At 38.8% G+C, this 27,160-nt stretch overlaps 1 protein-coding gene across 1 annotated transcript in view; it reads left to right on the forward strand.

Annotated features, from left to right (window-relative positions):
- TMEM260 (transmembrane protein 260) overlaps positions 1-26,242 on the forward strand; it is a 59,101-nt gene extending 32,859 nt beyond the window's left edge. The window contains exons 8-16 of the mRNA XM_079769938.1: positions 2,731-2,814; positions 3,954-4,068; positions 5,230-5,399; positions 8,555-8,726; positions 12,335-12,483; positions 16,408-16,584; positions 19,088-19,141; positions 20,688-20,778; positions 23,950-26,242. Coding sequence (XP_079626064.1) covers positions 2,731-2,814; positions 3,954-4,068; positions 5,230-5,399; positions 8,555-8,726; positions 12,335-12,483; positions 16,408-16,584; positions 19,088-19,141; positions 20,688-20,778; positions 23,950-24,204 — 1,267 coding nt within the window. The 3' untranslated portion in view covers positions 24,205-26,242. The remainder of the gene's footprint in view (positions 1-2,730; positions 2,815-3,953; positions 4,069-5,229; positions 5,400-8,554; positions 8,727-12,334; positions 12,484-16,407; positions 16,585-19,087; positions 19,142-20,687; positions 20,779-23,949) is intronic.
- The last annotated feature ends 918 nt before the right edge of the window (positions 26,243-27,160 follow it).

Below are 27,160 nucleotides of genomic sequence, written 5' to 3' on the forward strand. Positions count from 1 at the left end.
AACAATTATTTTCTTGTTATCTTGAAGTGAGCTATGCATTTTAATTCTTTGGAGCTTAGTATATCTAATGTCTCTTAAGACTTTTCCTCTCTAGACTGTCCTTAAGCTCTTTTTCTGAGATACATTTTTAAACATTCAACCTTATTAAAGCCAGCTCAAGCAAATATATTTTATCTATTAGCTTTTTTTTTGAAAAAATGGATTAATGTTTGCTTTAAAACCTACACAAATTAAGACAACTTGGAAAATACCCATACCAATCCTGTAATATTTTTTTAATATTTTCAATATGAAATTAGGGAAGAATGGTTTTCAATAACACTCAAGTTATCTGTAATTATTAATTTTGGATTCTAATTATTAATTTGAAAACCATTTAAAAAATATGGGAAGGTTATGGCCAGTGTGGCTTACTTCGTTGGAGCATCATCCCATACCCCAAAAGGTGGGGGGTTCAATTCTGGATCAGGGCACATACCTAGGTTGTAGGTTTGATCCTTGGTCAGGGCACATGCGGGAGGCAACTGATCAATGTTTCTCTCTTACGTCGATGTTTCTCTCTCTCTTTCTCTCTCCCCCCTTCCTCTCTCTAAAAATCAACTTAAAATTTTTTATATAAATTGTCAGGAGAATATTTCAACTCTATATATAAATCAGTTCATAGTTTCTCAGAATTTCTCTTACTTGCTAGCTTGTTTTTCTTTCATCCTTCTTTTCTTTTTTAAAAAAGGACACAAAATTATTATGAAGAGTTCAGAAAATACAGTTAAGCAAAAATACGAAAATGCAAATTACTATAATTCCAGCATGTAGAGGTAACCACTATTATTAATCCATTAATGTTTTTATCTATTTTTCCAATATTTTTAATATGTTTGTTTTTTTTAATGGGCTCATAATATACAGGGGTAGGCAAAAGTATGCTTATAGTTTTTTATATGGAAAAATAATAATACAAGAATAAACTTTTGCATACTAATAACTATAAACCTACTTTTGCTCACCTCTGTACATACTGATTTATTAGCCTCTTGTTTTTCATTTTGTACTCTACTTTGAAAACATTTTCCTGCCACCAATTATTTGTATATAACCTTTGATGGTTCTCACAGCTGATTTTAAATATTTCTGTTTATGTCTAAGACTTTTCAGCCCACTTTCCTGTTTTGCTGGGGAGACAGCAAAGAAGCTCAGTTTCCCTTTTAAAGATAAAGACAGCTTTGCCAGTGTCTAGGGGCTTTTACTTTCTCCTTCTTTGCTCCGCGTCAAAGACTCACTGCCTGCTCTTTTTTTACCTACCTGTCGGGGTTACTATCACACTCAGGATTACTGGTGTATTTGCTTTAACAAATCCCACATGAACTCCAAAAAACTCTCAAGAGCAGCCCTAGACTAGACATCTAACTTTCATAAGTAGCACATAAAAGTCATCTATTAGGTAGTTATAGGCCCCCTTTACATTGAAATAACGGCAGTTTGGCTGTACACCCAGAAAAAAGACCTGACAAAAGTGATGACCACTTACACTATTTGTTCGGACAAGATTATAATGTAAAAATGGAAGCATAATCCTTATACTCTCTGATTAAGAGAATTTCTAGTGTTTAATTGTTTCAGGTGGACAAGAGCGTTGAGAAAGGGAACTCATAATTAACTTACTAGAAAATCCTTCAAAATGATGGAACCTAATCATCAACCCTTTGCCAGTCGAGCAAATTAAATTCTTTCCCCACGCATATCTCTAAATTGCAATCCTGTACAAGGAAATTATTGAATCTAACCCTAGGCAGTGACCATGTTTTAGAGCTTACATTTAAGCAACAGATCTCCAAGAATTAATTTTGAGGCTGACTTCGTTCCTTTTGAAGAATGGCTTGAAATGGGCCTCATGCTGGAATCAATTTTTCAAGTGTATTTGAAAATGAGTAAGGATATCTTCCCATAGTTGATGAGTCTCCATTAGTAAAGTACACATTGTGTGGTTTCCATAATTATGGCATCACATTTTCTCCAGTAAAATTGCCAGTAGGGAGAAGAAAGTTCTTTGGGATGTTATATAGAATCATTTCTTTTTCAAAAAATGGAGACTGCTAGAGCTCAGATGCCACTTGGAAAATGCTTGTTAATTAGTTTATGAAGCCAATGGAAGAATTTAGTATAATTATAAGGAAAAATGATGCATTTCTCAGAGATTCCTTGAACATTTTTTGAACCAAATAATATAGAAAACAAGGAAGCCTTTTTAAGGAAAAAGGTAACCCAGAAATGAATGGTTGGAGATCATTTCTGTCCTCTTTTAAATTCATGATTGGACCTTTAAAAAATGCTTTGAATTAATTTTGTTTTTAATGCTAATCACTAGAGGCCAGGAATAAGTTCAGAAACCCATTTCAGATGACTTCTTATCAAGCCAATTAGGAATACAAATTGTTTTTACAATATCAATACAGTATACTAGTATCACAAACACTGAAAAATTATTTGTTCTGATGCTATCCCAAATAATATAAATTGATAACCAGATGTTACAATTGGAAAATATCTTAGAACTGTTTAACTCTTGCTTGAAGTACTTTTCCCCCGAATTTGAAAGAAAAAAAATAATTTTCAATCTGACTTCATCCCTTAAAATTATTCAGTACATAATCTGATGTATTTTACAAAGGATGTTTTATTTGGAATTAACCAAATCTGTTTTCTGTCAACAATAAGTTTGATGGTCTTTTACAGTTCTCAAGTAACAAACATGAGGACTGAACTCTCATTCAACATCCAAGCCCTTGCAGTTTGGGCTAATATATGTTTAGTAAGAAGGTGAGTAATATAATTTTTCCTGTTATCTTTCCCATGTTTATTAATTAAATTAATATTTTAATATGTTATTGTAGAACATGACCACTAGTATTTTATATTTCAAATAAATTGCTCTAACCACTTCTATGAAGGCAAATATGTATTATTTTTTCATAGTTTTTGTTCTGATTATAAATTAGTGATTTTGAAAGATTGAGCAGTGTATTACAATCTAACTAGGCGAGTCATTTAATGTCTTAAACTTTGGTTTGATCCCTTACTCTGCCCATAGCCAATTATTATTGCTTTACAAAAGAAGCAAACAACTATTTGAATTCCTCTAAAGATAAAAGTAACCTCCAATGATTAAAAATAAAAACCTAAAAAAATAGAACTATTAACCTTCATTAATTTCTAACCCGTCAAATACATTTTTATTTAAATGTATATGTACTATATACATTTATAGTTTTGTTTCCTTAATACCTAACATTATATTGTGAGCATTTCCCTATACCATAAGAATATTTAAAATCATTTAAATGTCTGTATAATTAAATATTCTCCTATTTGAGAATCTTCAGATAGTTTTCAGTTTTTCCACTATTATAAGTGATACCAAAGCATTTTTAGAGATTAATCTCTATCCACATTTCTGGTCATTGCTTAAAAATTTATTTATACATGTCAAATTACAGGGTCAAAATGTGAATATTTTTAAGGTTCTTGATATATATTATCAAATTAACTTTTCTTAAAGACTGTACCAATATACATTCTCATGCAACCGCATTCTCGCCAATACTATTGAGATTTGTCATTTTATTATTTTGGTGCATGAAATTATCCTTTTGTTTTGCATTTGTTAATTACATTTTAATTTAACAAGATTAATAATTTGTATTTCTCCTGCATATTTTAACTTTGTATCTTTTGCTGCATATTTCCTAGCTGTCTAGAATATAGAGACAGTGTATTTTATGACTATGTTTTGGTTATCTATTCCAATTCAGATTTGAAACACTGAGATCCTTCTTTAGTTCTACTTAAAAATGGAAAGTTTTAGAGTTCCAAATATTTCCTATAGTTTAAAACTATGTAATAGTAGTATTGGTATTCATGTACACCAATAATTTTGGACCTATTTTGATTTTTTATAGGGACAGACAGAACCCATCATTAGTGTGGCTTTTTACTGGAATGTTTTGCATTTATTCATTGTTCTTTGCTTGGAGGGCAAATTTAGATATTTCAAAACCACTTTTCATGGGTGTGGTAAGTTTTATTTAGATATATCTTTTGACCAGAAAGTTTGTGAAGAATATATCAGTATGTCTTTCATGAATCTTGTATGTGCATTATTATAAATCAAAAGTTAAATTATTGAACTAGTAAGGCAAAGGCCTCTTTTTAGGGAAAATGCATTGTTTAGTTAACACAATAGTTAAATAGAAAAATAAATGCAAGGTCGATTTAAGTTAGGCATTTTATGTGTGTAATAGATATTGGTACTATTATATTTCTCCTGATTTTTTCTAAATAGCAAAGAAATATGGGTTGTAATTGGGGGCTCTTATCAACACAGTTTATTATTTCTTATCTCACCTGTCCAGGCCTATGCAAAAGAGCAACCACATTTCTGTTTTTCCCTGGCTGTCATTTCTGAGATTCTCCGTAGTAGAAACTCTGTAAATGTAGACAACTCTTTCTTAACAGCTGAAACAATTTTTTGTGTGTTCAAGTGGCCCCAGTAGATAGTATCCTATTTAATCACCTGAGTTCAGAATCAGTTGAGAAACAAGATAACAAGCAGTAGAATCACCTTTATCACTGATAATGTTCATGTTGGAGAATGTGGTTTATGTCTGTGAGCGAGGGGGCTTCCTCATTCTGCATCCACAATAGAAGTAGGCAGACCTACCCACTAGTCACAGGTTGTGCTGCATAGGCCAGGCCTTCTGCACCCCACTCCACCCCACTGGTGCCACAGGGACAGAGTCTGCCACTGGGCAATGCAGGTCCAGTCCCAGCTCCCAAATTGCCTAGTCAGCTCAGTCCATACGGTCCTGCAGGAAGAAATAAGTGAGAGGGCAGCGAGTGTTAAACTAACGGCACTTCTGCGCATGGAAGGGAACGTCAGGAGTGAGGCAAACGCCTTTCTCCACCTCTTCCACTTTCCATATTGCAGGAGTTCAACGCCAAGTCCATAGTATCGAAAGGAATGTGTGGGTCCCAAAAGGGAGCTTCACATGTCAAACTGGGAGGAAGGAATGTTTGAAAATTGAAAACTAAAGTAACTTGGAGTTGGATTGGGGAAGTCAGTAAGCAAGACCTGAATGACAGCAGGCATAAGCAATTAGGTATAAGCAATATATTTGTAAGATATGTAAGTACCAGATTGATTGCAGATCAGTCACCTTGCGTGCTTCTTCGCAGGTGGAGCGATTCTGGATGCAGAGCAACGCTGTGGTGGCAGTCCTCGCTGGCATCGGGCTGGCCACGCTGGTTTCTGAGAGTAACCGATTGCTGAACACCAAAGGCCTTCAGTATCTGGAGTGGCTTTCAGCAGCTCTTTTTGTAATTTACCAAATATATTCTAATTACAGGTAGGAAGTAGTTATTTTTATAACAGATAGCATGCAAGCCAGAGATGTTTGGATTATTTAGATTCAAGAACTTTATTTCATCTTCGCCTTCCACCATTTTTCAGAGTGAGACAGCTTGGTCTGAAAGCCATGGTCCTTAAACTTTTGAACCAGAATCTCAGCATGAGTGATATGTAGTTCAGGGCATTGCAAACAGGGTGGTGCATGTAAACCATTTGTGTATTTTCCTCTAAGGAACTCTAGAGAGAGTTAGAAGAGTCTGCAGTATGTGTAAAATTCCATGATGTAAAAGACCACTTAGATAGAGAGTAAAGATATTTGGGCATTGTCGTATGCCCTAAAATAATTCACACTAGGCTTCAAAGATTTCATCTTTTGAGTAGTACCTGGCCCTTACCTAGTTCATACTGTAGAAGTGAATATTAATTATCTATAATAATAAAAGTGTAATATGCTCATTAGACCAGATGACCTTCCGGACGAAGCCGGGGCTGCGAGGGAAGCCCAGGTTCTGGGTGCCAGAGAGAAGCTGGTGCCAGCAGCCGGGGGAAGGAAGGCCTACTCTTGCATGATTTTTGTGCATCGCGACTCTAGTTTTAAAATAAAGGTCTAAAACAAGCATGTCAAACTCGTGGCCCATGGGCCACATGTGGCCCACAATGAATATTTTTGTCCACAACGAATATTTTTGCGGCCCAGCCAATATAACAGTATGTAAGAAACGTTTCAATAAAAACTTCATAACTTAATTTTTACAATATCCTGTTATACATAATTATTAATAACGAACTACAGCGTTCGCTAATGACTAATTACTATAATCATGTTGCATTCATTTCCCTTATGCGCCTTACATGCAGGCGCACCATTTCTCTCCACTAATACTAGCAGTGAATATTTTAGCAGCCGATTGCCGCATCATTAGTCTTGGACTGACTTGTTTGGTGTGCGCAACAAGAAATATTTCGCTCTCGGAGAACAAGAAAAATAGGTTTATTTGCGTTATGCTTATTAATTTGTGCAGTTATTCAGTGTCTGGTAACTTAATGTTCAAGAAAAATATTAATTTTTATTAAAATGTTCTGTTATTTTATGTTAACGATGACTCATTTATTTCAGCCCTTTGTATTCAGCATGTCTCTATCAAAATAAACCTACGTTTCTATGACAATTGAAGCTTTTGTTTTTTTTGCGGCCCACATAAACTTAAACCTTGCTTATTTGGCCCATGTTAGCCTTTGAGTTTGATATGCTTGGTCTAAAAGCTTCTTTAACCCTTAGGCATTATTAGTATTGTATGTATTTTTCAAAATCTTTTAAATAATCATTCTAATGAAAATCTCAGTCTAACTTAAAAGATGTCCAAGTTTTAGGTGATAGTTCATTTATTTCCAGCAGTATTGAGTAAACATTACAGAAGTGGAAGAGTCCATGGGAGTATTTTTATAATAAGATTTGATTGGTATTTTACAGGTTAAATTTCTTCTGTCAACTTAACTTTAAAAACCGATGTTGTTTATAATACCTGGGTAGAGCCAGTGTTAGGAAGGCTGCATCACCAGGACACCTGGTGGGATTCCAGACCCAACTCCATAGCTGGCTCAGAAGGGCTTGCCAAGCCCGCAGTGTGTGTTTACCCAACCTTGCTTTTATCCCAGTCTTCTGGCTCCGGTCTTTGGCAATCCAGGTTCAACACCAGGGATGTCGGCACAGGCTGGGTGGTTTTATTTTGTTTTGATTATTTTATTTGCCCTAGGTGAATGGAATAGATAGCAACACTGCTGGGTGGTAAATGTGAAGCATCATCCTGCAAAGTAGGGGATCATAGGAGGAAAGGGTTGCATCAGTTACAAAGGCAAGGATAATATTTTGTTTCTGGTAAGGCTTATTTGCTTTGTGATACTAGCCTGCCAATTCAAGTTTCGGCTGTGTTTCTCAGTATCATTAAATGCAATAGACCTGAGGAGACTAGGAAGGACATTGCTTGCTCAGTTTTTTGATGCTTTTGCTCTTGTAGTCTTTTTCTTATTTTATGGGAAATGCTCAGAATTCATGCCAGTTTTTCTTTGAAGTTAGAACGTTCACTTCATCGTTGAAGGGAGTTGTGCTGCTTTTGCTATAATGCCTGGAAAGAAGTAACAACTCAACCCTCTATTCCTTCCCTCTCTTCTCTTGGGCCCCATTCTCTAATGATTTCTTAGTCTGGAAGGGAGAGAGAAACACAGAGAGCCTGTGGCTCAAGGTGTAGAGAGTGCCTGGGAAGGCACATGGGCATTTCTTTAAATTGTCAGCTGAATCCAGGGTGGTAGGCAAAGCCACACCCTGGAAACACATTCTGCCAAAAGGCAGAAATGTTATCAGCTTGACCTTCATTTCAGCCCAGGTGCCAGGGGGTGGGTGTTATTATGTAAATCCAGCCAAGCACCAGGAACGAATAGGAAAACTTCCTGGTATTTGGGGGTATAAAATAAACACGCTGCATCCGCTCTGGGTCACTGTCTCTCCATCAGAAGAGGGCAGCTGTCCCACCTGGTCCCAGCTTTTTCCTTCCATCTCTGTGTCTTTTTTCTTTCTTTTATTTTTCTCAATCCCCAGCCGCCCCTACTCAGGAACTGGACCCGCTCTCTAGCCGCACTGGACGCGGAAAAGAGAGAAATATTTACATCAGGGAAGTGGTGCAAAGGGTCAATCTGGCATGCAAGAGTCAGACAAAGGGCATCCCAATTTATGCTACAAACTGGCAGATTTCTTTTTGCATTTCTGAATATTCCTTTGCACTACGTGGAATTAACATGAAATTACCTAAATTCCAGGTGGAATCAGAAACCTTAACTTCTTTTTAGTTAAATTGGATACGATTTTAGGAAAAAGTAAAGGTCTTATTCTTGAGCCCTAACTGATTCTCTTTTTATGAAAGTGATTATAATTCTAGAAGTGAAATAATATATTGATTTTTTTTCAAGTACACAATTAGTTCCTTTTTCCTCAGATGATAAAGTTCACTTTCAAATATAAGCATGTTGTTGGAAAATATAAATTTGAATACTTTGAAGCACTAAATATAGATTATGTGATGGGGAAGGAATGAGGTAGAAAATATTAAATCTGAAGCAATATGCTGCTATTTTAATGGTGTTTTTTATTCTTTTATTTAGCATTTGTGACCAAAAGACCAACTATGTGATTGATAAATTTGCAAAGAACCTTCTAGCCTCTATGCCTCATGATGCAATTATCTTACTCAGAGGAGATTTGCCAGGAAATTCTCTCCGTTATATGCATTATTGTGAGGGACTGAGGCCAGACATTTCACTAGTGGATCAGGAAGTGAGTATATGGAAAATATACTGAGAATATAGTAATTGTAATCATTTAAAAACATGTTTTTTTAAAAAAACTATATTTTAACAGTGTATGGGTACAGTTATCGTGATCACTCTAGAATATATATCATATTTTTTTGTTTATTTCTTAAATAATGGTGTAAGTCCTATGAGTTGCCTCTGCATTATTTAAACTGAGTGTTGAATGTTAAAACACATTTTAAGAATGTGTTTTATGTTAGATTCAAATAATATCCTAGGTCTCTAGTTCACATGACAAACCATGGGAATATTTTATTGTAAATTTATTTTTAAATTGTTCTTTTATATACAAATTAACACTGCCCACTGGTCCAGGGATTAGAATAAATTAGGTTGAATATAAAATAAGTCATACTGCAGGTAAGTAAACATTTCACTCACAATAGAAATTATTAACCATGATTCTGCTATAGAATTTTTTGTAAACTTTATATGCAAAATATATGGTCAGAAAGGACTTGTGAAACATCCTGGAACTGAATCTTCTAGAACTGAAGAAATATATTTAAACTATAAGATTTATTATTTAAACCATAAATATTTAAAAGGGAACAAATCTATCTATTTTTAGAGCAGTCATAGGAAAAGAGAAATTCTTAATCTTAAAAAAAATACTATGATTAGTTTGGTTGAGAAAATTATTAGACGCATTACTTATTTAACAAATTTTGTTGAGTTAGTGAATAACTAAAACTTTTTTGGAGAAAACTTTATAAACAGATTTGCAAATATAGAGAAACTTACAAATGATACCTTTTTAAAAAAATATATTTTATTGATTTTTTACAGAGAGGAAGGGAGAGGGATAGAGAGTCAGAAACATCGATGGGAGAGAAACATTGATCAGCTGCCTCCTGCACACCTCCTACTGGGGATGTGCCCGCAACCAAGGTACTTGCCCTTGACCGGAATCGAACCTGGGACCTTTCAGTCTGCAGGCTGACGCTCCATCCCAAACCAGTTAGGGCACAAATGATACATTTTTATAAGCAGTTCACATTTATACCTATTAATTGATTTATACCAATTAACACTGATTAATTTTATCTTCAATCTAGCTTCTGACAAAAGCTAAGTTATTTGTTGATAATATGGTATCACAGTATGGTTTTAAATACTGTTTGAGTTGGCAACTACTATAGTTGAAAAGCATGGATTTCAATGTTAATTAGACCTAAATTCAAGTCCTCATCACTTCTTGAATATATGACATGGAACTAATGATTTTTTTCTCTCAGAGCCTGTTTCCTTATTTATAAAACAGAAATAATCATCATATAAACATAGAATGCTTTTGAATGCAAGAAGCAAAATACCTGATTAAGATAGTTTAAACTATGGAGTTTTTAATCTCACATGACAAGTAGTCTGGAGACAGTTGGTTTTAGGTTACTGTAAGCAATTCAGTGATGTTCGTGTTCTGGGGCAGCTTCTCTGCAGGTACCTTGACCTGATGGATGCCCTCTTCCAAACATCACATCATGAAACCACGCCACAGACTTCTTCTGGGGCCTGCCCCACCCCCTTTCTCTGTTGGGAGTAACATGTATCCCAGAAGCCCCGAGCGGACCTCCATTCGGGCCACGCTAACCAGAATTGTCATATGCCCACTCCTAACCTATCACCAACACAAAGGGGAATGACTAGACCCAAGCATATTGCTCCCTGGTTACCTGATCAAAGTCAGGATTGTGTTGGTGAGAAAGAAGAAGGTACTAGCTATTCAGTGGGCATTCAACAGTATCAGATATAATTGTTCTCACATATAAGGTTATTATGAGAATTAAATGAGAAACAATGTCATAGCATACCGTGGGTATTTAATTAATGTTAATATCCCAAGAACAAACTATTGGGTAGTAAAATCAAATTCAATAAGTTTTTTGTGCCCTAGCTGGTTTGGCTCAGTGGGTAGAGCGTCAGCCTGTGGACTGAAGGGTCCCAGGTTTGATTCCAGTCAAGGGCACATGCCCGGGGTTGCCAGTTCGATCCCCAGTAAGGGGCATGCAGGAGGCAGCCAATCAATGATTCTCTTTCATCATTGATGTTTCTATCTCTCTCTCCCCTCTTCCTTCCTCTCTGAAATAAATAAAAAAATAAGTATTTTGTGAATATTTGCCATATACACTTACATTAAAATTACTCATTTTTAATTAAATGACTTATATAAAGCAAGTAAAACATAAGCATAATTGCTCAAACAATGATATTCAAACTTTAACAAAGCTTGAAAGTATAAATAAGAGTATTTTTTAAGTTAAAATTTTTTAATTTTTTATTTCAGAGAGGAAGGGAGAGGGAGAGAAAGATAGAAACACCAATGATGAGAGAGAATCATGGATTAGCTGCCTCCTGCACGCCCTCTATTGGGGTTTGAGCTGGCAACCCAGGCATGTGCCCTGACCAGGAATCAAACTGTTACCTCCTGGTTCATAGGTCGATCTTCAGCCACTGAGTCACGCCTGCTGGACTAGGAATATTTTCTTTAAAAAAAGAAAATCTATACAAATAAAAGTATATCTAAGTATATATTAACTACAGAATTAAGAAAAATGACTTTTCTGATATTAATTATTTATTTTAAATGTCAGCATATATAATTAATTTGGAGATACTATTAAATTCAGATAATTTAGCCAAAAGGTTTTTATCTTTGAAGCCTAGATTATTATATGATCAAGCTTCTCCAGGGCAGGGATTAAAGCTTCTTCATTATAGGTGAGCAATACCTTTTTTTTGAATGGATGAAAGAACAGAGTAATGGCACATCTTTATTTTGCCTAAATTGTCTAGTCTGACCATCAAAGGCATTTCAACTTCAGCAAACATAATTTGAGAACTGTTCTATGCCAGGCAGTGTGCTGGGAGCAGAAGCACAAAGAAGAGAGGATACAGTCCTTTCCCTCTAGGAGTTCATAGTCTAGCGAGGAATAGTCTAAAAGCTATACTAGAGGAAGGTGCAAGTGCTGCAGGAGCATGTCATTCTGCTGTGGAAATTGGGGAGGGTATCCTAGAGGAAGTGATATGTAAGCTGGTTTTGAAAGTTGAGTACACATTCTCCAGAATGGGGGAAGGTCATGCTGGATAGTCCCTCAAATGCATGAAAGCAAAATGAAACTAGATGCTAACCTTACCCATGAGAGTCATAACTTAAGACATGAAACCCTAGGTTTAAGTCATTACAAGACTGGTCAATGACACATACCTCAGTTGTGCTTGTATGTATTTTTCAATTATGTTTATTTTTTTTTACATTGATTTCAGAGAGAGGAAGGGAGAGGGACAGAGATAGAAACATCATTTATGAGAATCATCCATCAGCTGCCTCCTCCATGCCCCCTACTGGGGATTGAGCTTGACACCTGGTCATGTGCCCTGACTGGGAATCGATCCATGACCTCCTGGTTCATGAGTCAATGCTCAACCACTGAGCAACACTGGCCAGACCAATTATGTTTATATTCAATGAGCATATACCTACATTTTAGAACTTTTTTGGTACTTGCTAAATTTGATTTTTCTTAAAGAGGTATAATAAATGCATGACATCATATGTTATTTTTCTGGCAGATGATGACTTATGAGTGGTATTTACCCAAGATGGCAAAGCATTTACCAGGTGTCAACTTTCCTGGGAACCGGTGGAATCCTGTGGAAGGAGTATTACCCAGTGGAATGGTCACATTTAATCTTTATCATTTTCTTGAAATAAATAAACAGTAAGCATTCTTTTAGTATAATAGCTTTTCTAAAATCTTAAGCTGTTCTAAAATTGTTTATGTAGCAGCTGTGCTTCATCCAAAAGACCAATTTTCTACACTTATTTTCCTGTCACCGGTGAGATTATCTTTGTAATTAAATTGAATATCTGTGCATAAATGAGACCAGGCAGAAATAAATGTTATTGTTCTGGGTAAAGGAAAAATAAAGACAGATTAGCAAGAATAGCAAATAAGATCTTAGTACAATTCAGAGAAATTGGAGATGTGCCTCCTACTTGAAATCATTTCAGGTGAATCGCAAGCAATTATAGTTTCCCCCTGATCAACACCATGGCTCCCTTTTAAGTGTAAAGGAAATGGCTTCTAGGAATAATCACTACATAAAAATAGCTTAAGAATTTCTTATAAAGGATAAGGCATTTTTATAAATAAGAAAAACATCTACAGTTGTATTGGCTGAGATAACATGAGAATTGTGAATTCCATACTTGAGAACATAAAATTATTCAAAGTTAAGGTCAAGAATAAACAACTCATCCAATAGTATAGTATTGAACATTTCTCCTGTCTGTGAAATGCGTGCGATGGTCCAGAGTGTGAAGAAGAAAACTTATTTCATAATTTCTATTCTCTTCTAAAGGGGACTTCAGAAATACTTTGTAAATTGCAAAGTTAAATTATCCCTTACTAAGAACATAATAATATACTTTTGGTGTTCAGAACCTGGAGTTTACTGTGGCTCATGAAGTAATATGAAGGTAATGGATATAAACATGCTGTGACAGTAGCATTTAATTGTTCTATTTTGGATTAAAATTCTAAGCACCATTAACATCACCAAATAGGGGTGTGTGTGTGTGTGTGGTATTTATTGAACATTTATTGAATATGTCATGTTCTAGCTTATATTTGGCCCTGGCAATATAATGAGACCAGTTCCAAATTTAAGTAGACCACAGCCCAGTTGTATATAAACATGGGTACAAATACAACTGGCCATAATATGATAGGATAAGCTCTATTCTAGCAGAGCTTTGTCAAATGTGAGACCCAGTAAGTGTTCAGTATGTGTCTCCTGAATGGATGATTTAACTGACAGTATAAGCCAAGTGTTCTGGGAGCATGCTTGAGGAAGCAATTAATTCTGCCTCGGGGCATTCGTTCAACATTTATTTAATAAATATTGGGTGTCCACCGTGTCCGAACAACTGTACTAGGCATAGCTGCATGGATATGATCCCTGCTATTACAGTGTTTTCCGATACAGTTGCAGGATCAATCTTAACTATGAAACAGATAAATTATAGTAACATCTGGTAAGTGTGATAATGTTAGTATGTGCAGAATGTTTGAAACCTAAAGGCTAAGTAGGAATTTGTCAAGTGGGTGGGAGAAGGCTGACTCAAGGGAATTGCATGTGCAGAGTCACGGAAAGCACCTGCTGAGCTCCAGGGACACGGGGGTGGCCCAGTGAGATCGGAGCTCAGGGCTTAGAGGGCTAGGTGAGGCGATGAGTGTGGAGGGATGGTGGGACCCTGGTCACGAAGGGATTTATTCTATAAGCATGGATGAGGCCTTTCCTTATTATGGAAATATCTCATGCTCCCTGTGAAAACTCTGTAAATGATACAGACAAGTATAAAGAAGATCAATATCATCTGTCTTTCAAGGATAATCATGTTAACACTTTAGGAAACTTTTTGGGATTCCATTTATTTTTAACAGAAATTATTTATTTATATGCACACATACATACACTTGCATAATATATTTTACATAGCTGGAATAATATTGGGTTTCCTGTCAGTTTTTCACCTAATACCTTATTATGAGCATTCCCCCATGCACTCAATAAGTGGTCTTCATTAACATCATTTTGGGGGCTGTATAGTATTCTCACATAGATTCATGATAACTTACCAAGTACTGTTGGATATTGTTGTTTCTAGATTTTTGCTATTGTAATACAGCATGGTGGTGAACATTCTGAGTGTTTTTGCATATGAATGTCAAATTATCCAAATATTATTTGTTGGAAACATTATCCTTTCTTCATTGAATTGCCTTTGTACCTTTCTCTGTATTAAAAAAAAAAATCCTTCTGGGATTTTTTTATTGGTTTTAATTTGATTAGTATTTTCATGTGGTGCCTTGTAGATATAATATATGTGGGATCTTGTTTTATTCATTCTGACAATATCTACTTTTCATTGGTGTATTTAGACCATTTGTATTTAGTATAAATATTGATATGTTTAGATGTATGTCTTCCATTTATTATTTGCTTTTTGTTTGTTCCCTCTGTTTTTTATTCCACTGTTTGCCCTTTCCTGCCTTCTTTTAGATAACTTTATTTTTTTAGAATTCCACTTTAAATTCTTTATTGGGATTTTTACCATGTCTTTTGGTAAATTATTTTTAGTGGTTGCTCTTGGGATTACAGTATACATACTGTACTTTTCACAGTCTGTTTAGGATTATATTTTAGTACTTCAAGTAGAATGTAGAAAACTTACTCCTACATAAATCCCTTTAACCATCCCATTTTGATTGTGTTGTCATATGTATTATATCAACATGTGATCATTTTCAACTGTCATCTATAATAATAAAAGCGTAATATGCTAATCAGACCCGATGTCCTTCCGGACAGCCTTCTGGACGAAGCTGGGGCTGCAAGGGAAGCCCAAGTCCCAGGTGCCTTCCGGCAGCCAGAGGGAAGCCTGGGTCGTGGGTGCCAGAGGGAAGCCGGTGCCGGCAGCCGGGGGAAGGAAGGCCTACTCTTGCATGAATTTCATGCATCAGGCCTCTAGGACATAAATATTTAAAATTTAAGATGAAAAATTGTCTAAAATATTAATACATATATTTACCAGTTCTGTTGCTCTCCCTTCATTCCTGATATTCCGAGTTTCCCTCTTGTATTATTGTTCTCGCATCTGAAGATATTCCTTTAACATTTATTTTACAACAAGACTATTATGCAGTGAATTTTCTTAGTTTTCCTTTATCTGAAAATGTATTTCACCTTTATTTCTGGTGTATATTTCTAGATATGGAATAATGGGTTGATAATTCTTCTCCCCCCACCTCCAGCACTTCATTTTTTATTTTATTTTTTTATTGATTTCAGAGAGGAAGGGAGGGTGGGGAGAGAGAGAGAGAGAAACATCAGTGATGACAGATAATCATCTATCGGTTGCCTCCTGCATGCCTCCTACTGGGGATTGAGCCCATAATTGGGGCATGTGCCCTGACCGAGAATCAAACCATGATTTCCTGGTTCATAGGTTAATGCTCAACCACTGTGCCACACCAGCTGGGCCACCAGCACTTTAAAAATGTTATTTTACATACTTTTGACCTACATAGTTTCTGTTGAGAAATCCAGAGTCATTCAAATCATTGCTTCCTTGTGTGATGAAATGTGTTGTTTGCCCTGTCTGCTTTCAAGATTATTTGTCTTTAGTTTTCAGGAGTTTGAGTATGGTGTACGTGGCCATGGATTTCTTTGAATTTAACTTTTTTGGGGTTCATTGAGTTTCTTGAATCAGTAAGGTGTGTCTTTTCCAAAATTTGGGAGCTGACAGACATTATTTTTTAAACATTTTTCTCTTCTTTTAGAATTCTGATGATATGAATGTTTTTGCCCCACAGGTGGTTTCTTATAATGTTACAAACAGATAGGTTTTATCACTTATGTCTGTTTACTTCTCCCCAGCCCCCCAAAGCTTTTTTCACACTAATGTAAATTTCCAACAATCTGTTTGGGAAAGATGTAAATAAACTGAAATGGTTGCAACTGGCTTATTGGTGACTAAGGTTTAAGGAGTCAAAAATGACCCATCATGAGTTACATTTATTTAACATTTAGAACTTTAAGGTAAAAATATATCATATATTTTTTTCTGTTTTCTATAGAAAAGAAACTTTTGTTTGCATAGGAATTCATGAAGGTGACCCAACCTGGCAAAAGAACTATTCACTTTGGCCATGGGGCTCTTGTGACAAATTGGTTCCTTCAGAGATAGTATTCAACCCTGAGGAGTGGATTAAACTTACAAGAAATATCTATAACTGGACTGAAGAATATGGACGGTACGAATAGAGTAATATTTTTTATCGGAGTATAGCAATTTGTGTGCCTAAAAAAACACTGTTTTGAGATGACTTTAAATTTTTTGGATACTTTATTTTTTATTAGTTATTAAAATAGTCATTTGTTGCCCACAGAGTATCATAATAGAGAAAGAGAACATGTATTTCTTGTCCTCATGTTTGAAGAACAATGGGACAATGGAAGGGAAAGGGAGGTTGTGGTTGAGTTGACATAATAGTTAGATGCATGAAACTCCTGTAATGCATATTGTCTGCCAGCCTGTATCTCATATCCTTAAGGTGGAAGAGATTCATTAACTACGGCTGAGCTTTAAAAGCCACTCTGGGCCCTAGCCGGTGTTGCTCAATGGTTATAGAGTTGGCCGTCTGGGGTTGTGGGTTCCATTCCCAGTCAAGGGCATGTACCTGGGTTGCAGGTTCAATTCCTAGTCCTGGCCGGGGTGGGTGCGAGAGGCAACCAATTGATGTGTCTTTCTTACATTAATGTTTCTCTCTCTCTCTCCCTCCCTCCCTCCCTCCCTCCTTCTTTCCCTTCCACTCTCTCTAAAAAAATATGGGAAAAATATCCTTGGGTGAGGATTAACAAAAATAAAGTCAATCTGTAGCATGTGATAGTTTCTACATCATACACTTGTCATATTTTTCTTTCTTCTAGAGTGGCAGCTAACTTCTCTATAGGGAAGACTGGGCCTTGAAATTTTCTTCACAATTGTTTGTCATCAGCCTGGTTATGCTATATTGGGCATGCCTACTCTTCCTTGAAGCAACTTTCTCCCATTTGGAAACTGAGTCACCATCTAAAGAAAGGTGCCTCCATTGCCTATGTTTAAAATATGAATTATTTAAAGATTAGATAATTATTGCTTATAATTCAAGGACAACAGGCAAGATCATATGAGAAATGCTCTAAAGGATTTTTTAATCAAACTGAGCAAATGGACCACATTGCTGTGCACCAACCAGAGATGGGTAGGTAGGTCTACATCAGAGCACTCTGAGACCACCGTGGGGAGAAGATAGAAAATAACCTCTTCTGTAAACAGCTGATGACAGTACAAGGACACAACATAACTCATCTCCGTTCAGTCAAAATGGATACATAAGAGAACGTTTAATTAAGAGAAAGAAAGAAAAGCAGTAAATAGTTTAGCCAGTGTTCCTTGAGCAGCATCTAGCTCCAGCAGTGATGTGGCAAAGCCAGGAGTCCCTTCTCTTCGGGCCTGTCCCCTTGTTTCCCAGCTCGTTGGCTCTTAGCTGTGTCCATAGAGTGACTGAGGCCTCAGCCCTGCCCTTTTGCCTGACAGTGACAGTTCTTAGAACAGCTGGCTCCCTAAATGCCTCCAGCCTCTTTCCACCAATCCTTTGTTTGCTCCCATGAGGCACTGGGGCTCATTATGCAAATTAAGAACACATTTACCAAAACTTCAAATTGCTAACAATCCAACTTTTCTAGGAGAATAAGTTTTTTATTTCAGTCTCTATTGGTACATCAAGATCCAGTCTATATTTTTTTATCCTCCCCCGAGGATATTTTTTCCACTGATTTTTTAGAGAGTAAAAGGGAGGGAGGAAGAGGGGAGAGAGAGATATATTGATGTGAGAGAGACACCGACTGATTGCCTCCTGCACGAGCCCCTATTGGGGGTGGGGTGCAAAACTGAAACTAAGATACATGCCCTTGACTGGGAATTGAACCTGCGACCCTTTGGGCCACAGGCCAATACTCTAAAGCACTGAGCAAACCCATCCAGGGCAAGATCCAGTCTATTTCATTTGCCTTGGAAGATTATAAAAGACTAGAGGCCCGGTGCATGAAATTAGGGCACTGGGGGTTGGGAAGTCCCTCAGCCCAGACTGCACCCTCTCTAATCCAGGACCCCTCGGGGGATGTCCGGCTGCTGGACATCCCTCTCACAATCTGGGACCACTGGCTCCTAACTGCTCACCTGCCTGCCTGCCTAATCACCCCTAACTGCCCCCCCTGCTGGCCTGGTCACCCCCAACTGCCCCCTTCTGCTGGCCTGGTCACCACCAACTGCCCCACCTGTTCAGTCGTTTGGTCATCACTCACCCCCCTGCCGGCCATGTCGCCCCATGCAGCCTGTTCCTCAGTCGTTTGGTCGCCCCTCTCTGCCCCCCCCCCCCCCCCACGGCCTGGTCGCCCCATGCAGCCTGCTGCTTGGTTGTTTGGTCACCCCTCACGAACCCCCCTGCCAGCCTGGTTGCCCCACACAGCCTGCTGCTCGGTCATTTGGTCGCCCCTCACTAACCCCCCTGCCGGCCTGGTCGCCCCACGCAGCATGCTGTTCGGTCGTTTGGTTGCCCCTCACAAACCCCCCCTGCCAGCCTGGTCACCACACGCAGCCTGTTCGGTCATCCGTTCAGTTGCGATGGTCACTTAGGCTTTTATATATATAGATTACATGTCCATAGCAATAAATGTGGTTGGCAGAAAAATGTTACTGTTTTCTTGTAACTACAGGTTTGATCCATCTTCTTGGGAATCTGTGGCCAATGAGGAGATGTGGCAAGCAAGGTGACTAATCTGTATATCTGTTTGCAGCTCATTGTTAACATGGCAGAGAAGTAGCCTGTAATACTTTTCATTGAGGAAACAGGGATGGGTGATGATAATAAAAATGACATTTATGGGCAATCATTTTGTTTGAGACAGTGTACTAGTCATTATGATGAGTAACCTCATTTCATCCTCACAACAACCTATCTGAAAGTTATTATTATCTCCATTTTACAAAAGACCACACTGGAGGTGGAGAGGGTGTTTGTCCAAGGCCACTTAGCTGCTAGTGCTGGATCTGACTCGGACCTGCACCACTCCTGTCCTCTCCCACCTCAGCTAAGCCAGAGTGAGTGTGATTGAGGAGAAGTTGATAATGACTGTGCCCACGTGTAAGGTTCTAGTTATGACTTGATTTTTATGACTTTTGACCTCCAGAAGTATAAAATAATTAGGCACATATTGCATACTTCCTAGAGGCCAGGCATTGTGCCAGGCACTGAGACTGCACACGTGAATACAACATAGTCCCTACCCTTAAGCTGCTCAGACTATGGAGCAATCAGATATGTTAAAAGATCTGAATATGAATGTGCTTGATGCTATACATTTCTGTTGTTCCTGTATGGAACGCTTCATGATGATGCTATTGATTCTCCTGGTTCCTGTCATTTAAAAATAATTCAAAGTACATAATGCTAACAGACTTTGGCCTAAATATTAATGTAAAAGTTCTAAATGATACAGATGGGGGTCCCACGTACATAGGTCGTACTTCCTGCTGCAAAGGAAGAAGCCCACTCCGGGCCAGGGACTGTGCTTTGCACTGAGGCTTGACTTATGGTGTATAAAGGGTTTACTTATAAGTTTAAAGAAGTTTTAAAAAAAATTGTCAAGAAACCCAGTTCCAAAATAACAATTATAAAAATAGTCATACTATAGTTTATGCAATAGTGTTTATGAAAATGTCAGAAAATGGCATATTTCAAGTTATCAGCCTAGTTATAGGGACAAATACTTTGCTCTGAAGAACTGAACAAAGATTAACCATATGTTTGCACAATTCTTCCCTATGATTGAGTGCGGGAAAGCTGGGGGAGCAGTCACATAAAAGAAGAAAGCAGGTTATTATTCTGGTGGGTGTTGATTTAATTGGTGTGCTGAATACAATTTGGATGAGTTCGCGTGGTCAAAGAGTGCAGCCACCTTTGAGATGCTGGTCACACACGGCCTGAGCCATTGCGATGGGCACCGAACTCAGCAAGTCCCACGCTCCCCGCTTCTCTTGCATAACAATAGTGCACATCTGGAGGGGAAATGATGGATAATAGTGATGATGAACATAGCTTTTTTCTAAAAGATCTGGCAATCAATGTGAAAGCAGTGTCTTGGCAGTTGGGGGAAGAAGGGGTTACTGTTGGTTCAGAGTAAACGTTTGAATCTGAGAGAAGTAAAAATGATGCAGTAAAGGGTTTTGTATGTTCTTTATCAGCGGAAAAGTCTGGCAGATAAATTTGAAATTGACAGCATGATTTTAATGAAGTGTTTTCCCCCACCCTTCCAGGATGAAAACACCGTTCTTCATTTTTAACCTGGCAGAATCTGTGAATGTGCCTTCAAATGTGAAAGCTCAACTCTACACTCACGCATATGACGTATGGTATACTTCTACATATATCAGTATACTAGAGGCCCAGTGCACGAAATTCGTGTACTCGGGGGGAGGGGTCCCTCAGCCTGGCCTGTGCCCTCTCGCAGTCCGGGAGCCCATGGGGAGCAGGCCTAAGCCATCAGTTGGACATCCTTAGCCCTGCTGCAGAGGTGGGAGAGACTCCTGCCACCACTGCTGCACTTTCCATCTGTCAGCCCGGCTTTTGGCTGAGCGGCACTCCCCCTGTTGGAGCGCACTGGCCACCAGGGGGCAGATGCTCAATGCAGGAGCTGCCCCCTGGTGGTCAGTGTGCGTTATAGCAACCAGTTGTTCTGCCGTTCGGTCAATTTGCATATTGCCCTTTTATTATATAGGATTTGGTGGGAGGGTTGGAGTTGGGATGGAGAGAGGGTGTGTCACAGAATTTTTACTTTTTAGTTTCCAGCTTTATTTACCATTATAAAGCAGTATAAATGGAAAAATACTAATGTATCACAAATAATATCTAAAGTAAATGGCTGTCATTGGCAAAATAATGGTCCCCCTAATGATGTCCAGGTCTTAATCTCCAGAACCTGTGACCTTACATGGTGGCAGGGATGTGGCAGAGGTGGTTAAGGATCTTGAGGTGGGGAAATTATCCTGGATCATATCCAGGTGGGCCCAGTGTCCTCACAAGGGTCCTTAAGAAGAGGGAGGCGGGAGAATCAGAATCTGGGAAGGAGACAGGTCAAAGAGGAAGATCTGAAGATGCTATGCGGGTGGCCTGGGAGATGAGGAAGGGACCACAATTAGGGAGTACAGGCAGCCTCTGGAAGCTGGAAAAAGCAAGAAACGGATTCTAGAGCCTGCTGATTTTACAGTACCCTTGATTTTATGACTTTTGACCTCCAGAGTATAAAATAATAAATTCATATTGTTTTATGCCACTATATTGTGGTGATTTGTTACCACAGTAATGGGAAATTAACTTTATTTCTAAAAGAAGTTCTGACAGGTCACCCTCTATTGCAGGAGTCATGACCCTGCGACACTTTAAACGACAGGGCCATGGCTGGTGGAGATTTCATGAGAAAGATGAAGGGGAAGAGCATAGCTTTGTCTTCTGTGGTCCCAGGAAGCCAAACAAACGTTGAGACTCAACCACACTAAGGGTCTTAGTAGAATTTTGAAAACTTGATCAATATAAAGAACAGGAACTGTTCCTGAGCGCTTGCTCTGTGCTGGGGAGTGTGCCCCACCCTTTCCACGTGTCCCTCATCAGAGGGAGGCTCAGAAAGAGAAATAGGAAGAGGAAAAAGACTACGGGGAAAGGTAGAAAACATTGCCAAGCGAGTGAAAGGGTGGAGGGCTGGCCCTGGCCGGGTAGCTCAGTTGGTTAGAGTTGTCCCGATACACCAAGGTTGCGGGTTGATTTGTAGTCACAGCACATACAAGAATCAACCCACCCTTACTAATAAAAGCCTTAGTGGTTGTCACACCGTGATGCCCTCACGCCATCACAAGATGGCTGGGTGCACAGCGGGCACGTGCAGGTGGCCAGGGCTGGGCTTGATGCTGCATGCACGGCACAGAGCCTACCTGGGAGTCCCGCCTCCTCCCAGCTCCGAGCGCGGAGCAGGGAGGAGGCGGGTCCCCTGGCTCCACGCAGCAAGGCCTGCCTAGGGGTCCCCCCTCCTCCCTGCACGGCTAGGCCTGCCTGGAAGTGGGACCCCCAGCTCCGGCCTACCTCTTTGAGGCAATCCATCAAGGAGTCCCGGATGGGTGGGCGGGGCCTACCTCTTTGGGGTGATTGATAGTAGGGCTCCCACACTGTGACAGAGCATAGCCTGGCTGAGGGACCACCCCCCCCCAAGTGCATGAATTTTGTGCACCAAGCCTCTAGTGAATTTATAAATAAGTGGAACAACAAATCTCTCTCAAATCAATAAATTAGACAATTTTAATTTAAATGTAAAAAAAAAGAGTGGGGGGTTAACTTCCTACCTAGCTTTGGTGTATTTGAAAGTATATTCATGAAAGTGTGGGATGACTTTCCTGTTTTGTGAAGTGAAGGAAATTTAGGGGAAAATTGCTTTAAAAAGCAACTTAAACACTGAACATTATAAAATGTCAAAATGGCATATCACGCATGGATTGTGGAACTTTCCATGTGGACGCTATTTAAAAATAAATTAAAAATGCATTTGTCTGCTCTGGAGTAGGCATTGGGGAAATAGATAATATATTGGGTTCCTTTCAAGTGAGTGCTATGATGAATACAGTCGTAATTCAGAAAGCACTTGTCCCTAGAGAAAACATCATTGCTGTTCTGTGCTCTCATGGAGTCTACTGGAAACTCAAGTTCCTTTGGATCCCACTCCAACTTGACAATCCCAGGAAGGCCGAAATTCCCATGCAACAAGTGTAATCTTTCATTTTGCAGATATATATCTACTTTTGTTAAATTTTCATGTTTTTCCACCAGAAAACTGTATCAAAAAAAAAATTCCAGCTCTTTTTAATTAATACTACCTCTGGTGTTGAGAAATAAAATTTCTAATTCCTGTGGGCAACGTTTTCACTATCAAAATTGTAATTATAGGATACTAGGAAGATTTTTAATGTTTCACTCTAAAGATATCTCTTAAAGTCTATTATGCTTGGCCTGTTTGATGCTGGGTTTGTTTTAATATTGCTATTGTTATTATTGTTGTTTTAAATGTACAGAGAAATTTATGTAAAAATGCGGGACAAAATTTAAATTCCTTCAAGTTCTTTTCCCATGCAGTTTTCTAAAGAAAGCTGTTTTTTTTCTCCAACAGCTAAATTTAGAGTTTCAACCTTTCTGCCTAGTGAGTAAATAGCTTTCCATGAATTAGAACTAAATCTCTTTCCCGGAACATCTTTCTGCGGGAAGAGCATTTGTCCTGACGCAGTGTGTCCTCGGTTCCCTCTGCAACATCTGAAAAACCCCAGAAGCAGTTTTAGACGAAGCACATTTGCCTCCTGCCACTGCAGTAATTACAGGAGCATCCTTGCATTTTCTGCATGGCCTGGCAACGATTAGATTCCTACCGCAGGCTGCTTGGATTTTTTTTTTTCTTGTGTTATTAATTCCTCTGTGTTTTCTGGTGTTTTGGGGAAAAAAGTAAAGGGATAAGAATGAAATACCATCCTTTTTGCTGTCTTCCAGCTTTATAAGGAGATTGTCTATTCACAAAAGGAACACCCAGTGAATTGGCACAAGAACTATGCCATCGCCTGCGAGCGGATGCTGCACCTTCGGGAAGGAGGCGCAGACCCCGAAGTCTTGTTATCGGAAACCATCAGACATTTCCGCCTCTACACTCAGAGAGCGCAGAATGACCCGCAGCTGGCTGATATTTCAGCCGCTCTGCAGCACCTAAGAAAAGAACTGCAGAGTCTGAGAAATAGGAAAAATGCCTGAGACAGCAAAATGTGGGAAACCTGCTTGTCATCCTGCTTCCAAAATTTTGAGGTCCCAAACTTTTCCTTCAGAGAAAAGAAACTGTATAAAAAATTGAAGACTTAAGGTCACTTCCCAGATAGAAGTAATTGGGGGGTTGGGAGTAGGGTGGTTGTGACTGAATTATGCTGTTTATGCAAAATCTGTTTATCCCCTGTCCCCAAGTTAGCATTTCAGGGAGAATCTTCCGGACATCCTTCCCACTTCTGCAACCTTTCACCTAATGATGTTGCTCCATTAGATTCTAAAAGAGAATGGACTCTATTCATATACTTAAAATATTGACTGTGAATCTTTTAAGGGCCCTGCTTATTGGGATCAGTTTTGAAGGTTAAATTCTTCAAACATTAATACCATACCAAAGACATTTTCTGTTTCCCAAAAGTGGCTTTAAAAAAAAAAAAAAAAGAGTGAATCTTGTTATGCTGCAAGTCAGAATTCTTTTATTTTTTATTAGCTGTGGTTGTTACATAATCTCCTGTTTCAAGCTAAACACCAAGCAATGATATTTTGAAAAAAGTTGGGGTTTTATTGTCTTAGGCAATTCTCTGAAACCACTGAAAAGTAAAGTTAATTCATTGTTTGCTTTTTTTTCAGTCGTGTAAACTGGTTGGTCAGTAAAAAGAATTTTTTAATTCCTTAATTAATTTTATATTTATGTTTTGCTTCTGTTTGTGCTCATAAATCTGGGCCCAATAATTAGTAGGCTCCTGCTGCCAAAATGCAAAAAGAAAAAGAAAAAAAAAAAGGTGGGGATTCAAGGGGGAGGATGGGGAAATGGTTCGATAAATTCATTTCTGTTACAAGCATCTTTTATACATATTACTAAAGAGAACATAGTAAGAAATGCAAATAATAGTTCTTTATTTTATTATGACAGTTAATTAATAGCAACCTGTTTTAATGAATAAAGTCACTCAGAGTCCTTCAGCACTTCCTAAGTAGAGGCCCGAATCCGTAGGGATTCTTTTCCCCCCGATTGTATAGCTCCGAGACTCCGAGCACTATATAGGCCCCTGTATAGAAATGCTCACTAATGAAGAGGGAGGGCTAGAAGCTTGTCTGCATTCAAAGATCACTGGTGAGTCATTCAGCAAGAAAAGGCCCCTTACCAGGAATAGTCACAGTTCCGTGGCATTGTACTAGCAAAAGGGTCTGATCAAAGGTCTCCCGTGGAGCTTGCATGGTTCCCTTTCATACTACGACCATAATTAAAACCACTAATTCTCTTTTAAAATGCTGCAGGATGCCATGTAGGCATCTGTCTGGAGTGTCCTTTGTGATGTCATAAGCTGTTAAGGACCAGCGCCGAGGGCTTTTGAGTGAAATGCCAGTCATGAAGGTGCTTCAAGACAAGGGTGCCTCTAAAAGCTTGACAGGGCCTTGACTGCACAATTCGAGCTGAATTTGCCCCTTGTCAGCTGCCAGTAAATAAATCTCAAAGGGGGAAAAGCTGAAGTTTCATTACCTGATCCATGGGGCTTTGTTGGTTTTGGCACCACACAGGGGAAGCTCTTGCCCCTCCATTCTCTGGATTTGAAGATGTCCATTGGAGCCTGCAGTGCCTGGACAGGGTTCAGAGCGGAACCTTTTGAAGAGTGTCAATAGTTGTAACAGTTCAGCTGTTAGGAAGACAAATAAATGGAGGAGCTCATTAATCCGCTTTTGGCTCTCAGTGCCTTTTGCCCTTTTATCACAGCCTTATTAGGCTCCTACTCATCTTGAACCAGAAAAAAATGAATTGAAGTTGTTGAGTACTAATTGGCAAAGACTTTTAATCATGGGCCAAGAACTTTCACTGACTTGAAAGTAACTTCTCCACAGGGAGGAACCGAAAACCTGGTTTACCTTAAAACAAAAACCTGTTGGAGTCCAGCGTGGTGTGAAAATTTAAGGAAGCCTTGGCAAATTGTCCAAGTTTACCCATTGGAAGGAAATTATGTAAGATTATGATTTCCACTTTTCTAAAATCAAGTATAATAAAAATCATATAAACGTTCCCTAGAAATGCATTGTCTTTATTGGTTCAGAAAAGAGATTGCCTACATGAGATGATCATGTTTGTTTCTGAACATCTATATGTACATGGATGTAAATCTTTGAGCATCTACACATACATGTGGTGTTGAAGGAACCTTATTAAAAGTAGTATTTCCTACTTAGAGCCTTAAGAATGGCCAATGGAGACATTTTCCTTTTTGAGCATATCTGCTTTTTCAATTTGTCTATATGCTATATATATATATATATATACACACACACACACACACACACACACACACACATATCTGACTGTGCTTTGTGTATTGACCATTGTCAAATGGTGTGCAGATTTTTCTGTATTTGTCCAACAAAGACTTTGGACCACTCCCTCTTTGAGAAAGCAATGATATAATGGCCCAATGTAGATAGGATCGTAATTCTTTCAATTTTTGAAAACCATCAGTAAGTGAAAAAAGAGCAAACTGAGCTGAGATTTGGGCATGTTGGGCCTCATTCCCAGATCACCTACCTTGGAGAATCCTTTCTCTCCGTTGCCTGAGGTTAAACAAGTTGCTTTCTTTTTCTCTCTCTCACTTTTCCTTGGCTGGTGCACAAGCACCATAACATCTGACAGAAGGGGTTTCCTTCGGTCCAACCCCCGACGTGGAAGACAATGTGAAGAGGTGACTTCTCATGCGGATTTGGCCAGCATTTTCCTAGCAGTGTCCCCGGAGTGCCAGGGGTTGGCAGGGCGACAGGAACCCCACAAGGCCAACTTCTGCCTGGACTTTGGCCTGAGGAGCCAGTGGGAGCCAGCAAAACTGTCTGCCTGTCCACATGCTGCTGTGCCCTGCTGCCCGGCCCGGGGCTGGCACACACCAGGGCGAGTGGAGAAGGGGCTGTTCGGCCCATGTTCAACAAACCTCCTCCCCTG

Source organism: Cnephaeus nilssonii (assembly GCF_951640355.1).
Source record: "Cnephaeus nilssonii genome assembly, chromosome: 4".
NCBI lineage: Eukaryota > Metazoa > Chordata > Mammalia > Chiroptera > Vespertilionidae > Cnephaeus > Cnephaeus nilssonii.